Raw genomic sequence first — 16662 nt, 5'->3', positions numbered from 1 at the left:
GAAAAGTTGACATTTTAAAAAAAAAACCTGATGATGTATATTGAAGAGGAATTAAATGCTACAGAAATTTCGAAGCTCTAACAATATATGCTAAGAAGGTGCAGACAGGGTGTCATGACAACAGCCCTAGCATCCAGTTATGATACACGGCTTCTAATTATACTGGATCCACTAGATTTGTCATAGCTCATACAGAACAGTAATTAAGGGGAGGGGAAGCAGCTGAAATATCTTAGTTGAGACATTGCTCTCCTCCTTAAGGAAGGAGGATGAGGGAAAGGATATTTGTGGTTCTGTAGTCATAAGGAAAGGTGAGTTTATAACCAAAAAACGCTAGATGGCACATTTGCCTCACAGAGACAGGCAATAACACTAGATAACAGTACATTGCAGTACATACTGACTAGTCAGGCAGGCTCTGTAAACATAGAGAGATGATGATAATGATGACGATGATGGCATCTAGTCATGATTTGCATGGGCAGATAGGATACCATCATAAATAAAACATCTTGGACAGAGTCTGCCTGTTGCTGAAGCATAGAGAATGGGTTCCCCCTTCTTTCAATCAGCTATCCTTGTGGCCAGATTGCAGGAGGGAAGGTACTCCAAGGATATTGCTCAAGGCCAGCCCTCCCTAATTTGTCTTCCCTCCAGGTGTCTTGATCTTTACTTCTGCCAATTCCCAACCAGGCAAATATTCTGAGATTTGCCGTGAAAAACACATTGTAGAGAGGTGCCATATGCAGTGAAGGTGGACATTCAGCTCCTGTGCATGAAGATCCTGGACCTTTCAGGCTTCCCCCTCAGGTGGAGAAACATTCCCACCTGAACATTATTTTCCCTGGAATATGGATTGTACAGCAGGATTCCCACGTGGGATGCAGGTCATGACCAGGGCAAGGACACAGCTAACCATCTCTCTCACACACACACACACCCAGCATCTACATGGATGGGAGGGTTTATGTGAACCATTCAATTTCCTTCCTTGTTTTATGCAGCACTGCTGAGCTAACTGACTGCTCACTCCAGGAGTTCAATTCTGTGACTCAAGGTTGACTCAGCCTTCCAGCCTTCCAAGGTCATTAAAATGAGGATCCAGATTGTTGGGTGACAACATGCTGATCCTTAGGGCTGTAAAGTGCTATGAAGCTATATATAAGTGCTATTGCTATTTATCACATTTATAAAGCATGTTAGACATTATATTTCCTGCATTGCATTCTCACGGTAGTTTTGTAACGTAATTTAGGAAATAGGGTTATTGTCTCAGCCAAAGTTCCATGGTCGTCATACTTGGACCTTAGGTTTCCCTTCTCCCAGTAGCCTTTCTCTGTGAATTAATTAAAGAAGTAGGGCCTTCTCTGTGATGGGCCCAACCCTCTGGAATGACCTCCCCCCCGATATTAGAATCACCACCGACTTCCGCTCCTTCCGACAAAAATTGAAGACTCACCTGTTCCGATTGGCTGGCCTGGCATAATCATAACTGCTACCTCCTGGCAAACATATTTCTTAACTGGTTTTTTAGGGGAATTGTTTTTTAAATTTAATTCTATGGGATATTTGTTGGGGTTTTAAATTATTTACTCAGCTGTACAGTTCTTTAAACCTTTTTATCCTCCTTCGTATTTATCTATTTATCTAATAATTTTAATTGTTTAATTTTATAGTTATTTATATGATGTATTTCCGATATGGACTGTATACCGCCCCGAGTCCCTTGCGGGAGAGGGGGCGGTCTATAAGCGCTCAGTAAATAAATAAATAAATAAATAAATAAACCATTATTGATCTCTCTCCTGTGAAAAGTTCCACTTTCTATTGATAGTGTAGGAGGAATCAAAAGGGGGGGATGGGATTTGCTGCTCCCCCCCAAAATAACATAATTAATGAGAACTATAATCATTATATATCTCCAGGATCCTATCAGCCTCATGCCTAACAAAGAAAAAAAGATCTGTATCAGTGTTTCTTAACTTCAGCCACTTTAAGAGCATTAAGGCAGGCTGCAGAATTCTGGGGTTTGAAGTCCACACATCTTAAGGCTGCCAAAATTATAAAGCACAGACCTGTATATTAGCATGTGCATAAATAAGCACTATATTATATGATTATGTTATTATGTGTATGTTATCATGCTTAAGGTTCTTAACAGGAAGTGAGGAAACACTGGTTTTAGTCCACCCACAACCTAATACAATGACTTTAGGCCAGTCACTCACTTATCAGCCCAATCTCCTTCTTAGATGGGAAAAATCATAGTATCATAGAGCTGGAAGGGACCTTGGAGGTCCAACCATTCCTGCCCAAGGCAGGAATCCTTATACCATCCCAGACAAATGATTGTCCAATCTTTTCTTGAAAACCTCTAGTGATGGAGGACCAGAAGAGACATGCTGTGTTATAGATTAATTGTTCTTACTGTCGGGAAATGTCTCCTTAATTCCAGGTTGGATTGCTCTTTAATGAGCTTCTACCCATTTCTTCAGCTCCTATGGAGAATAAATCAACACCACTCTTCCCTTCAAGCATTGGAAGACAGCTATCATGTCTCCCCCTAAGCCTTCTCTACTTTAGCCTAAACCAGGGGTGTCCAAACTTGGGAACTTTAAGACTTGTGGACTTCAACTCCCAGAATTCCCCAGGCTGGGGAATTCTGGGAGTTGAAGTCCACAAGTCTTAAAGTTCCCAAGTTTGGACACCCCTGGCCTAAACATGCCCAGTTTCCTTAGCCGTTCATTGTGTGATTTAGCCACCAGATCCCTAATAGTTTTTGTTGCTCTTCTCTGTACTCTTTCTAGGACTTCAGCATCTTTTATCGTGGTGACCAGAACCGGATGCAGTATTTCAAGTGCTACGTATGCCACTTCACTCCTCTATGAAAGGCATGATATAAATCTAATCAATACAGCATTTTCCACACTGCAACAAATGGACTCTGAAACAGCCAATCTGGATCAGGCTTACAAGCTCTGAAATCAAGTATCTGCTTCTCTGTGCGTCAGATTCCCTCAGGAGCTAGGGGAGAGAGAGGGAGGGAAGGGAGAGAGAGAGATCTTGCAAATATCTGGGGCAGCCAAATTACATTGAGTGAAACCAAATTCAGCAAGTGCCTATCCTTGGCAATAAAAAAAAACACAATAAAATTGTGTAATAACAATGTCCCACCCTTCTATGATTGCCAAAGTCAGCTGCTTGATATGGCCCGCATTTCCCTTGTGTCATGATAGGTCTTTTCTGTAGAATTAAAAGGCTGGGGAAGCATGAGGCTAAGTAGTAAAGAGCCATTGAGAATGATACTGTGGCCATTGTGTGATTTGTTCCAGGGATGAATCGAATGTCACGTGTGAAAAAAATCTTGAGTGATCCTTTGCCTCCATACTACTAATAGTCCCAGTCTCTCCTTTTTAGGTGTTTTTCTCATTAAAATTGGCAGAATTGTACCTCTATTGGCCATGAATATCCTGTGTATATCCCATGTATATCCATTCTAATAAATTGCTATTCTCCCTTCAGAACCGGAAATAAAATAAGGTAGGCCTCTTGATCAATCTTTGGATCCCCCAAGAACTCCAGAATCTTAGTTTAATTTTTTGTGACCCCTTTAAATGGGAAATTGATGCAAGATAAAAAAGGGAAAGGGAAGGAAATGACCAGAAGAGTTGAAAAGAATTCTGTACTTGATAGCCAACAAGAAAACTGAAAGAGTGGAGAGAGAGGGAAGGTGTATGGAATTGTGCTGGGAGCTGAAACCTGATAAGCAATGCAGAGAGCCATCAGTGAATCCCCTGAGATTTAAATTTCATGAAAGGTGACAAAGCCGAAGAGATCAAGTGACACAGCCAAGGTCACACAAGCAATAAATGGTAGCGCTTGCACTGTCTCCCTTTCCCTCCTTCCTGCCATGCTCCTTCATTCATTTCCTTCCCTTAAAAAGCTCTGGAGTTATATACTTTGCTGAATGCAATCAAAAGCAAACCAAAAGGTCCTCGCCAAAAGTTTCTGTCCCACCGAGAAAGCCTGCCAGTCAACCCCAAGCCCCAGAAAACTTGCCATTACAATTGCTCATCCCATTTGCTCTGCAACCAAGTGAGCACAAGCCGACTCACCACCTGGTGATTTTTCCCCCCCTCCATGTGCAACAGGCGGTGAGTATCTGTCAGCTGAGAAAGATCTGTCTTCAGGCACACAAGACAGTGACACACAGAGGCCACGACCGTTTCTTTTTATATCTAGTAAAACCAGAAGAATGGTATACGCTCTGAGGAGAAAAAACATTTTCTTTTCTTGGTTTGGCAAGAGACAAAAATCATACTGGGCACCCTTTTGAAGGCACATCCCTAATTGCTTCCTATGTTATTATTTCTGCGGAGACCATCAATCCATGTGGTACCATTAGAGAGACACTTCAGCAAGAGGCAAGTTTTCACAGCGCTATGAAATGTTTACAACCAACGTTCTTCATTAAGGAAGGAGAAAACAATGTGATAAGAGTAAATAGAGGCTCTCCTCCGTATGACATGTGTGTGTATATGAAGGAAGAAGGAAGAGAGGGAGGGATCATTCTCTTGCATGCATTGTTATCATTATTTTATAGGTGATCATCTAGCAAGTTATTTAATGATGCAATGCTTTCAGGACTTGGAAGGGCTGTGTGATACTCCCAATTTGAGGGAGGCTTGAGCAAGATATGCTACTGTTACCCCAAGATAATAGTAACATTATGATTGTGTTACAATAGTACTAACATTATTGTGACCAGGATGGCAATGATTTCTCCATCCGTCCTTGGTAACTCCAAGCCGCCATTTAAATTCCCCATAGTACACCCAGAAGTCTCCTAATAGCATCATCCCTGGATAGTTGGGGGTAGGGCTGATGATTAAACCTTGCACCCCTAAAGCCAACAGGAAGGGTAAAAATGGAAGAGAATTAAAATGGAAAGAGTTGCTTGATGGCAGTGAGCTTTAGAGGACCAAGGACCAAGGCACAGGACCAAGGTACTTGCAGGATCGTATCCTGCCCCATACATCCCTTCGACCGATCCGCTCTCACAGGGAGGGGCTCCTCCGGGTGCCGTCCACGAGGCAGTGCCAGCGGGCGACGCCCAGGAGTAGGGCCTTCTCTGTGATGGGCCCGACCCTCTGGAATGACCTCCCCCGTGACATCAGAACAACCACTGATCTCCGCTCCTTCCGTAAGATGCTCAAGACACACCTGTTTAGTTTAGCGGGCCTGGCCTAATCCCGATCTAGTCCCTCAATTCTGTACTTTTAAATTTTGGGGGTTGTTTTAAGCTAATTTTTAACTTTTATTACCCTGTACAGCCTTATTGTTTAATTGGTTTTTAAGTGTATCTATTTTATATTAGGTTTTAATGTGGTGTCTGTACAACGCCCCGAGTCCCTTCGGGGAGATGGGGTGGTCTATAAATTTAATAAAATAAATAAAATAAATAAAAATAAAAGACCAACTAGTTGCCTGAGCCAGATGCTACATTTGGGTGGAGCTGGACTTTGTATGGATTTGGGGGATGATTTTGAGGGTTCCTGGCATGGAGTTAGAGTCCACTTGGACTCTAGAGGGTGGTACTGTAATAAGCCTGAAGCAGACCCACAACAAAGCTGTCCATTCAATTAAATGGGAAGCTTTAATCAGAGAAGAGTTAACATCCTGTCCCTGCACCACCACCACACCATGTTATGACAACCACAAGGAAAGCAAACAAAGCAAGCACAGTTTAATTTCCCAGTCAGTTGGCAACTATATATGAATAGGCCACTGTCCTCTTCTACAGTAGGTGGGAGATAGAGAAAAATGTCTTGGTTAGGAAAGACAGACTGTGGGCATCCCAGAGGCTGAAGCTTCCCCTACCCAAGGAATTGACAGCAAGGGACATCTTCTGCCCAGTTGGCATCCTTCCATGGCATCATGTGCCTAAGTTTGGATTTCACATTTAAAACAAACTCTCCCAGGCGAGGTTAAGAGGCAATTTTGCCCATTCAAAGAGATTTGACAGTGTGGGGGGAAAACGGTGATTAGAGGCATCATTTATCTCAGACTGAAGGCCACCACAGTTGAGAAAGAGACGAGAGAAGAACCAACAACCCCATTATCTCCATACGCCCACACATTCCATGGCACAACAGGCAGGCATACATTCCTCCCAGCTTATGAGTAGTTGTTATCATACAAAAGAAAGTCAACTAGCCTGATCAGGAAAATTACTCAGTTTGTAAATTGGCTTCCTCCTAGACAACCTGTAGGGTATTATGATCTTTTGCATCTCTCCTACCAGACCTAAGAAAGTAAAATAAGAAGTGATCCTGATCAGTGAAGCAGGGTCGTAAATGGATGCACCAAGTTTAACTTGAATGTCTTGTGCTTAGGGAAACAACATATCATGGCAGTATGTTTTGTTTTCATCTTCTCTGAAAATGGGGGAAGGGACAAATTGACTGGGCTTTGAGAGAAATGACATCCTGAATAGGTGCATCCACTTTCATTCCAATGTGTTATATTTAGCAGCTCTATAGCCAGTCTGATGGTTTGCAGTATAGGTTTAAAAAAAGAAAACAAAATATATCAAGAATAAAGACTGGAAATCAACACCCTCCTCTCTCCCCTCCCCCCAAAGCCAAATATCAGAAAACCAACCAAAGGGCTTCAACCTATGTCCTAGCCCAGGGCCCATGAGAATAACCAGGTTTTAAACAGTGTGCAGAAAATCAGAAGGGTGGGAACAATATTATTCCACAGGACAACCAATGTCACTGAGAACATGCACTTCGTAACTCCCACTCACTGCTTATTGGATGGGACCTGGAATGGGCCCACCCTGCAAATGTATAGGCAGTTTCTTAAGCTCCCTTGAAAACAGGTAATTTTTTTTTAATGGTACTTGAATGTTAGCAATAGTAAGACCCAGAACACCCTTTTTGACATTTCATTACCGGTATTTATTGCTAACGTGGATGTTTTATATGGATTGTTATGTCAATTGTTTTGCAAACTACAAAGAAGCTGTATTTATTTATTTATTATACATATGTAGAATTAATTTAATGAACAATATAATTCCATAGAACAGTTTGGTGCATGCCTACAAGCGGTAAGCCATAATGTAAAGGAAGTCCTCGACTTATATACCATTCATTTAGCGACCATTCAAAGTTAGAACATCACTGAAAAAAAGTGACCAGTCCTCTTGATCATCACAGCATCCCCGTGATCACATGATCAAAATTCAGGTGCTTGGAAACAGGCATATATTTACAGCAGTTGCAGTAGCCTGGAGTCATGTGATCACCATGTGCAACCTTCCCAGCCACCTTCCAACCAGCAAAATTGATGGGGGAAGCTGGATTCGCTGAACGACCGCATGCTTCACTTAACTGCAGTGATTCACTTATCAACCATGGCAAAAAAAAAAAAAGATAATAAAATCGGGCATGAATCATTTCATTGTCTTGCTCAGGAATGGAAATTCTACTCCCAACTGAGGTTGGGGAACTGGGCGACTCCCAGAAAGAAGAGTTTATTGGATTGTTTGCTGGGAATGATTTAAGGGGCAGTCCAACAGGCCAATAAAAGACCAGATTAGGGAAAACTCTTTGGGGGTGATTAGGACTGGTGCCCTAGTTTTTTTTCCCCCCAAGATACGCTTTTGAGAAAAGCCACGAGTTAGAAGTGATGGACTTGAGCTGCTATGTGATTGAACAACTGATTTGATTATGTCAACATATTACACTCAGGCTGTTTTCAGACAACATGCTTACACATGAGATTCCTTGATCCCTGAGATTGTATTATCTGAATATTATGATACTGGACCCTATGATACATTTATTGGCTGATCTGCGCAGATATGAGGTGAAAGTCTTGTTTGGTTCATCTAGGATCAACGTGCCACATGAATTCAGCCACAAAACAAATAAATGGAAGACTGAATGGGCCACTTAAACCAAATGATTGTTTATTTAGGGAAGGAAGCACTAAGGACACATGGTAGAGGTTTATGAGTGGTGTAGAAGGGAGGCGGAAAGAAAATATTTCATGCTGAGTGGAATGCAGGTTTTCAAAATGAAATTGATGAACATGAGTAACACAATCCGGAGCAGATAAAACAAAATACTTCTTTTGCAATATATTTATTTTTACAGATTGCTTTCCTGAAATGTCGTAATGGCTCCTAGCTTAAAATAGTTTTTAAAAACAGGATTGGACACATTCAGGGTGATTAAACCTATTAAAAACTGGACGTTTTTGTATGTGGCCAAAAACAGGTGGTGGTCCTAGAATTACGACCCGAATTCATCCCAAAAATTATGCTCCTAAGTGAAACATCTAAATGAGTTTTATATTTTACGACCTTTACGACCTAGCTGTTAAGTGAATCACTGCAGTTGTTAAGTGAGTACCACGGTGGTTAACTGAATCTGGCTTCCCCATTAACTTTGCTTGTCAGAAGGTCACAAAAGTGATCACATGACCAAGCAAATGCAACCGTCATAAATATGAATCAGTGACCAAGCATCCAAATTTTGATCAGATGACCATGGGGATGTGGCAACGGTCATAAGTGTGAAAAGCGGTCGTAAGTCACTTTTTTCAGTGCCATTGTAACTTCAAACAGTCACTAAACAAACGGTTGTAAGCTTGACTACTACCTGTATTCAATCTGGTACAAGCAAACTGAGTTGGAGAACATCAAAATATCTCACTTCTGCTCTTACGTAGATGGCCAATTTTCTGGAACCCAGAAGATTGCAGAGGGTGGCCCTGGACTCCTAGGCCAGGGGTGGGAAACAGAACCTGGGAAGCTCCCACACAAGCAGAGCTGCTGAAGATTTGAGAGGCTGCCACAAAGAGGAGGGGGTCAACTTATTCTCCAAACTTGCAGTGGTCTCCAACCTTGGCAACTTTAAGACCTGTGGACTTCAACTTCCAGAGTTGAAGTCCACAAGTCTTAAAGTTGCCAAGGTTGGAGACTACTGCTCCAAAGCACCAGGGGGCAGGACAAAAAACAATGGATGGAAACTAATCAAGGAGAGAAGCAACTTGGAATTAAGGAGAAACTTCCTAACAGTCAGAACAAGGAACCAATGGAACAGCTTGCCTCCAGACGTTGTGAATGCTTCATCACAGTAAGTTTTTAAGAAGAGACTGGACAGCCACTTGTCTGAAATAGTGTAGGGTCGTGATGGCAAACCTAAGGCACACATGCCAGAGGTGGTCCACAGACCCCTCTCTGTGGGCACACATGCTGTTGCCAGCTACTCTTCTGGTTTCCGTTGCTCGCAAGTGCGCCAGCCAGCTGCTCTTCGTGTGCGCGGGAGGACTGGAAATCCAAAGACCAGCAGCATGCGCACCGGCCACCTGGTCTTTGGGTTCTGGCGCTCCGTCGTGTATGAAGACCAGGTGGCCGATGCGCATGCGGCTGGTCTTCAGGTTTCTGGCATGCATGCACTCATGCGCTTGTTCCGATTTGGGCACTCGGTGCTGGAAAGGTTCGCCATCAGTGGTGTAGGATCTCCTGCGTGAGCAGGAGGTTGGACTAGAGGATCTCCAAGGTCCCTTCCAACTCTGTTCTGATTGATTGAAGGTAGTCTTTGCTTAGCTTCTGTGGCTGGTCTTAGCAGATCCAGGTTAAATCTGGGGTGAAGGGGGATGTCAGGGGAGCACAAATGAATGGGGGCAAATTTTCCAAAAGCTCCCCAGCCACGTGATCAGGTGGTGGCTATTCCCCACCCATTTGGGTGCAAGAGGACGTGTAGGAAGGCGCATCTAAGGAAGCGTGCTTTACTATTTTGCATGCAACTTCCTGCAAAATAGTCTTGCCATACGGTGTTGAGTAAGGCAGCCTGATTAATGGGGAGAGGGAAGTTCAACAAAGTAGTGAATACTGTACATTCATCATAACAGACTACTGATAAAAGAAAACTGATTATGTCACCCACAATTTCATGAACTTTGTTTGGTCAGAGGCGCTTTAGGCATTCAGACTGTGCCATATGTGGAAATGCTGGAACAGTATTACCGAGAATAATTCCAACATTACTCATAATGTTCGGTTAAAAGTTCAATTATTGTTGCTATTATTTTTATCAGGATTATTGTTGGTGAAGGTGATTACAAGTAGCCCTCAACTTAAAACCAGAGGTAGTATGCTGCCGGTTCGCACCAGTTCGGGCGAACCAGTAGTGATGGTGGTGCAAGGCTCCACCCACCCACCCTGACGTCATCACAGACCTTCTGTGCATGCACATAAGGTTCTGTGCATACCCAGATGTGCGCGCTGCCGCTACCGAACCGGTAATGAAGAGAATAGAATAACATTACTGCTTACAACCATTTGTTTATGGACCATTTGAAGTTACAACGGCACTAAAAAAAGTAACTTGCAACCAGTCCTCACACTTACGACCATCAGAGTACCCAAGGTCACATGATCACAATTTGGATGCTTGGCAACCCCATGTAATTACAACCTTTGCAGCACCCCAGCGTCATATGGTTCTCATTTGTGACCTTCCCAGCCAGCCTCTGAGAAGAAAAGTCAGTGGGGGAAGCCAGATTTGCTTAATGACCGTGCAATTCATTTAATAACTGCCGTGTTTCATTTAACCGTGTCAAATGTCATAAAATAATTCCCTTAAAAGTTGCCTTTCTTAGCAACGGAAATTCTAGCCCTAGTTGTAGTTTAAATCGAGGGCTATCTGTATTGTTCTGTAGTTATCAAGAGTTAGAAGGCAACAAATATTAAAGCATCAGAGCTCACCACAGTATACCTTAAGAGTTTAGAGACTTTTTTTCAGTGTCAGAGTTTGGATTTGGAACATAGCAAAGAAAGTGCTTTGCATATATGAAGAATGATTTTGCAGCACTATTACAAGCAGTTTCACTGATGATGTGAAAAGACTTAGCAATTCCAAGCCAGGCAATTCAAACTGATGTGGGTGAATTCCAGGCAATTCAAACTGATGTGTTGTTTTTTTTCATTCACCCATGTCACTTCTCAGAGATTGCCTAAACAAGCGCTTGCAATTTTCTTGGCAAGATTTTTTAGAAATGGTTTGCCATTGCCTTCTTCTTGGGGCTGAGAAAAAGAGGTTGTCCAAAGGTCACCCAGCTGGCTTTTTGTCCAAAGTGGGACTGGAACTCATGGTCTCAATCCACCTGTTGGCATCAGAAGGGTCATATGGTTTTGGGGTGGCTAGGAGAGGGAATGCAGAGAAGTTCAACACAAGGACTAAAGACCCACAGAAGTTGAAAATATTGGCAATTAAGGGGAAGAGGATAGAAAGCTTGGGCAAAAGAATTAAGCATGTTTTGTATTGCTGGTATTTCCTCTCTTTTCAGCACGATAGAAGAGAAATCTGGTTTAAAATGTGCAGTCATATGTCTTTCATTAGAGTACAGGAACAATGTCTTTCTAAATTAAATTCTAAATTGTGGTTGCTGCTGAAGAAATCAAGAACAGAAGTCTCTGCCTTTCGAAAGCTCTCATGCTATTTATTGCTGTCTCTCCGAATGAAGGCATTCAGTTCATTTTAGCATTTCAGTTGCTTTTGCTACTTAGCTCAGACAATATTGTTAAAGACTAGAAGTCTGGGCTATCACCACATGCCAGCAAGCAATATTCTTGTACAGTCATAAAGTATCAAACCATTTCATAAAGTTTGTGCTTTCCAGCCCTCATCAGCTCATTCTATTCTCACCAAACAGGAAAGGATCCAAAATTGGTTAGGCTCAAACCTTGAGGGAGCTCAATTGAAGAAATAGTAAAACCACTAGCCATTTGCAAAACCTAGAAGGGAAGCTGTGCTAGTTAAGCGCAAATAACAAAACAACAGAAGGCTTTGGGGAAAACTGAAAAGACTACAGGTAAACCTCAACTTACAACCACAATTGGCACCCAGAATTTCCATCGCTAAGCAAGGTTGTTAAGTGAGTCGTGCCCAATTTTATGACCACTTTTGCCATGTTTATTATCAGTAATTGAATGACACAGTAGTTAAGCAAATGTGGCCTCTCCCATTGATGTTGCTTGTTGGAAGACAGCTAGGAAGGTTTCAAATGATGATCACATATTCTCAGAGACGGTAATCATTGTAATCACATGCCGGTTGCCAAGCACCCAAATTTTAACTGTGGAGATGCTGTGATGGTCATAAGTGTGAGGACTGGTCATGTCAATTTTTTCAGTGATGTTGTAATTTTGAGTGACTGCTAAATGAACGGTTGTAAATTGAGGACTACCTGTAATGCATTGGTACTCAGAAGATTCATAAGCCACAGAGCCCATAAAGGAGCTTCTGTTACTGTGGGTTCAGCTATATATAAGCTTATGGCAATATGTGGCTTATAAATGTTTATTCCACCAAATATTGATTGTATCACAATCTTCTGTCTGTTCACTTGATTTCTCCTATCCACATGCTATCCAATCCTACTCTGCCTTGTTTCTCCCCCTGCTAAGTTCTACCAATATTGGCTAAAAATGAGGTCCCTAAAAATTGAACAGATTTCTAGCTAAACAGATGTAGGACCGTAAACCATCTATTCAGGCAATCTTGATATAGCAGCCAGAACAGTGTTTCTCAATCTTGGCAACCTTGGCTGGCTGGGGAATTCTAGGAGTTGAAGTCCACACTTTATTTAATTGGTCTAAAAACCCTTATAAATATTAGTCCTGTTATATAATCAACATACATATATTCTCTGGAACCAAGAAATTAAACCAGCGGATTTGTTGTTTGTTCTGTTTGGATTAGATATTACTAATTTAGTTTTCTATTTGTTGCATTATCTTTTGTTGCCTTAATCCGATTTGTGCTGTCCAGAGTCACAGCTTTGAGATGGGCAACCTTATAAATTGTTTAAACAAATAAGCAAAAATTCATTTCCTTATTGCCATTTAATCAATTATATTATCTCTCTTGAGTGTATGCTGCAGGGGTGTGGGCACAGAGTTTGGTCATAGGCTGGCAACTTAGTCCATGTTGGGAGGTACAGGGTGTGATAAGAGGTACAATATATCAACAAGTTCTTAAGTAATAATACAGAAGGAAGAAATGCTGGCTGTGGGCTGAGCATTTTTCCATTCACATCACTAGCAGTAACCAGTGTTTACTTCTGGGGCTACAGCTGTCCTCTGGTTCAGTTACTGTGAATTTACTTCAGAGGAAATATATATAGAATATCCCACTATAGGGTGACTACGGGATAAATCATTATAAGGATTTGTCCACTTTTTACATCTGTGCGTTTAATGCCCCAAATTCCTATAGTTGTTTACATACAATATACCTAGATAAATTCAAAAGAGAAAGAAATGTTGATAAGACCCAAGTTTCAAGAGACAAAGCTTCTAAATATATTCATTTAAAAGGAGCTGTACCTTAAACAGCACATCTTTCAATCCAGATGAAGAATATATCTTCAGATGTTATATTTAGCAAGGAGTATCATGTAACAAAGCAGCATTAGGCACAAAGCGGCAAACAAAACATTTAGTCAAAGGCCTTCTCCCTCAAAAACTTGATTTTGGCCTGACAGCGAAAGAATAAAATGTTCTGAGAAACAGTGGGTGGCTGGAAGAGTATTTCTTTGGTGGGTGCCATCACCAAAAAGGCCATCCCCCCTTTGTTCTCAACAGTTGAAACTGAAGCAAATGCAGAGGATTTTATCAAAGAAGGTGCTTTCTTGGTTGCAAAAAGTTAAGTTAAATCCAGAATCTTGAACTCAGCTTAGAAACACCAGACACAATACTGTTTCTGGACTTTTTCAAGGTTATCTCCCCTTCTCTCTACCATAAATTCTACCTTACAACTTTTGGCTTCCAAATCCAGGAATACAGGTAGTCGACTTCATTTAATGACTGTTCAAAGTTATAACGGCACTGAAAAAAAGTGACTTATGACTGTTTTCCACACTTACAACTGTTGTAGCCTCCTCAAAGTCACATGATCAAAATTCAGCCGCTTGGCAGTTGAACTCATATTTTTGAGAGTTTCAGTGTCCTGGGGTCATACGATCAGCTTCTGTTACCTTCTGACAAGCAAAGTCAACGGGAATCCAAATTCACTTAACAACCCTGTGACTCAATGACTGCAGCAAGAAAAGTAAAATGGGGCGAGTTTAATACACGTTTCATTTAGCGGTAAAAATTTGGGACTCCATTATGGTGTCTCGGGGACCACCTGCATGATAGACATATTTATGGTGGTGGGGGATTCGTGTTAATTGGAGGGTGGGATGGAGATCTTCTCACCTTGCCCCCTTCCCAGCTGAAAATGTGACAGAAAAACGCCCATCGCCGCTGACACTTCCGCCTAAGTGCGCGTCTACACAGCGGGTCACAGACGCGGGAGGAACTGCAGCCGAAGCGACGCTCTGACTATAAACCGTGTGACTTGAAACGTGCCTTTTCTCAACAAACTCCGAAGTCACGTCCAGAAAGGCAAGAGAGCATTATTATACAGCAGCAGCACCCAGGGAGGGAACAGGTGCGGGGGGAGGGGGGAGGTTTGGAAATGGGGGGAAAGGAAACGGCCGCTGCAATTGAGCCTCCCCCCCCCACATCCCCCCACCCCCACCCGTCTTGCTCCCCCTGCCCGCGGACTGCCGTCTTTCTTTCCCTGCGGCTGGCGGTGCTGGAGCGCGAAGGAGGAGGAAGAGCGGGGGGGGGGGGCAGAGGCGGGGAGCAGTCGGCGAATCCCGGCGACGGCGGCGGAGCGGGGAGGGGAGGGAGGGAGGGGGCCGGGCCTGCTGACGTCACACGGGCTCTCTCCTCCAGCAGCCTCGAAGGGGCGGCGATTGCGAGGAGACAGCGGCAGCACCCGAAGCGGCAAGCCCAGAAGCGACCAGAGCAGCGCGAAGGCGACGGACGCGAAGGGATCGGCTCGTCCCCTCCGCCCCTACCCCGTGCCCTGCGGTGACTCCGGGCGGGGTACTGTGGGGGTGTTCCCCCCCCGGCGGATTTCGCCGACCTTCGCCCTCGAGCAACCCCCTTTCCCGAGTCCACTGAACACATGAGGTTTTTCAGGTTGACCTTCAAGTGCTTCGTGGATTGTTTCTGAGTCTCTGCGAAACCCCTGCCCTCCCCTCCGAGCCGGCTACCTGCCCCAGCGAGACCCAGACCCAGCTCAGACTCCACTCTCCGCCGTCTCCCGCTCGCCTCTTGCCAGGGGGCTTCTGCCTGCAACCCCCCCCCCACCCCTTCTCTTCTTTTCTCTTTTGAGCATCATCTCGATCCGTCTGGAAGGGGGCGACCGGGACTCGGGAATCCCCCCAGGCACCATGGCCAAGGGGGCTTCGTCGGAGAGCGGAGGCGGCGGCGGCGGCGGCGGCGGCATCTACAGCGTCTCGGTCGAACCGCAGGACAAAAAGACGGGACCCCCCGCAGCCGCCATGTGCCAAGGAGCCTCAGTCGGGAGCAAAGGGGAGGCCGTGGACTCCTGCAAGCCGACCCTGGTCTTGCCGCCCCGCGAGAGAGAGACTTGGACCCGGCAGATGGATTTCATCATGTCCTGCGTGGGCTTCGCCGTGGGGCTAGGCAACGTGTGGCGCTTTCCCTACCTGTGTTACAAGAACGGGGGAGGTGAGCAACCTGCGGCCGTGAGGGCTGGGTGGAAAGGACGACGTGGGGGGGGGGGGTCTCCAGGATCCTTATACTCTTAGGGGGGGGGGAAGGATTCCGTGATTCTCCAGAGAGTCGGATGGGAACCCTTTAGGATGCCTAGATCTGGAGCCTGCACCCTGTACTTCAAGATCCAGGCCCATTGTGAAGAACAGGAACCTGAGAAAGCCTTGAAACCGTGGCTTTCTGGGCTGACATCCTAAACTCAGGAGTAGTTTGTAAGGCAATCCAGGCTGGATTGCCTTACAAACTACTCTAGAGTTGGCAGCCTCAAGAGCAGATGACTAAAGGTGCCCTGGAAAGGGAAAAAAAATCTAGCCTGCTCCCTTCCCAGAGTGGAATTTTGGCCTTTGGCTTGGCCTCCAGGCTCTTTCAAAAGTTAGGGCTGGATCTGGGAATGGGGGGTTAATATGCTCTGCACTGAGGGCCTTCCCTGTCTTCTTCAGTAGGCGCATTCAGTCCCACGCCTACCTGGAATCTAAAAGCCTCAGACCCGGACCCCACAATTTAAAAAACAAGACTCAAAAGTGAGTCAGATCATCACTTAGTAAATTTTTGTAGGCTGAACAGATGGAATCCCAGTTAGTGAGATTGGAAAGGGAGGGGAAATCTTTGTGGGAGATGTCCTGTGGGAGTTCCCCAAAACCTCATCCCTCCAGGGGTATTTAAAAAAAAATCCCCATAGGAGAAGGTTGAGCTCCTTGGAAGATGCAAGGAATTTATCCAGACTGAACCATGAGCGAGGGTGAAGATATAGCTGTGATCAGATAGGGGAGAAATCCTGAGTTCAGTGGGAACATTGAGAGGCAGAGAAGGATACAAGTAGTTGGCACCGTGTTGGCACCACACACATCTGTGGCTAGGCAGGGAGCAAAGGGCAGCTGCCAGCTTGCACAAAGGAGTGTCCTCTGGTCAGAGGATCGCCTTCTCCTAGCAAAGGTGGGAGAGAATCATGGCTGCTGTTCTGAAGGGGGATACAATATAAACACCTCCCCATCCTGCTACTTGTGGAT

At 44.2% G+C, this 16662-nt stretch overlaps 1 protein-coding gene across 1 annotated transcript in view; it reads left to right on the top strand.

Moving 5' to 3' along the window:
• The first annotated feature begins 14805 nt into the window (after positions 1–14805).
• SLC6A8 (solute carrier family 6 member 8) overlaps positions 14806–16662 on the top strand; it is a 35408-nt gene continuing 33551 nt past the window's right edge. Inside the window, exon 1 of the mRNA XM_081953104.1 lies at positions 14806–15610. Within this exon, the coding sequence (XP_081809230.1) occupies positions 15310–15610 (301 nt within the window). The 5' untranslated portion in view covers positions 14806–15309. The remainder of the gene's footprint in view (positions 15611–16662) is intronic.

Source organism: Natrix helvetica, assembly GCF_964273705.1.
Source record: "Natrix helvetica genome assembly, chromosome: 1".
Taxonomy (NCBI): Eukaryota; Metazoa; Chordata; class Lepidosauria; order Squamata; family Natricidae; genus Natrix; species Natrix helvetica.
The sequence above is the reverse complement of the archived record's forward strand: the minus strand, read 5'-3'. Positions and strand labels throughout refer to the sequence as shown.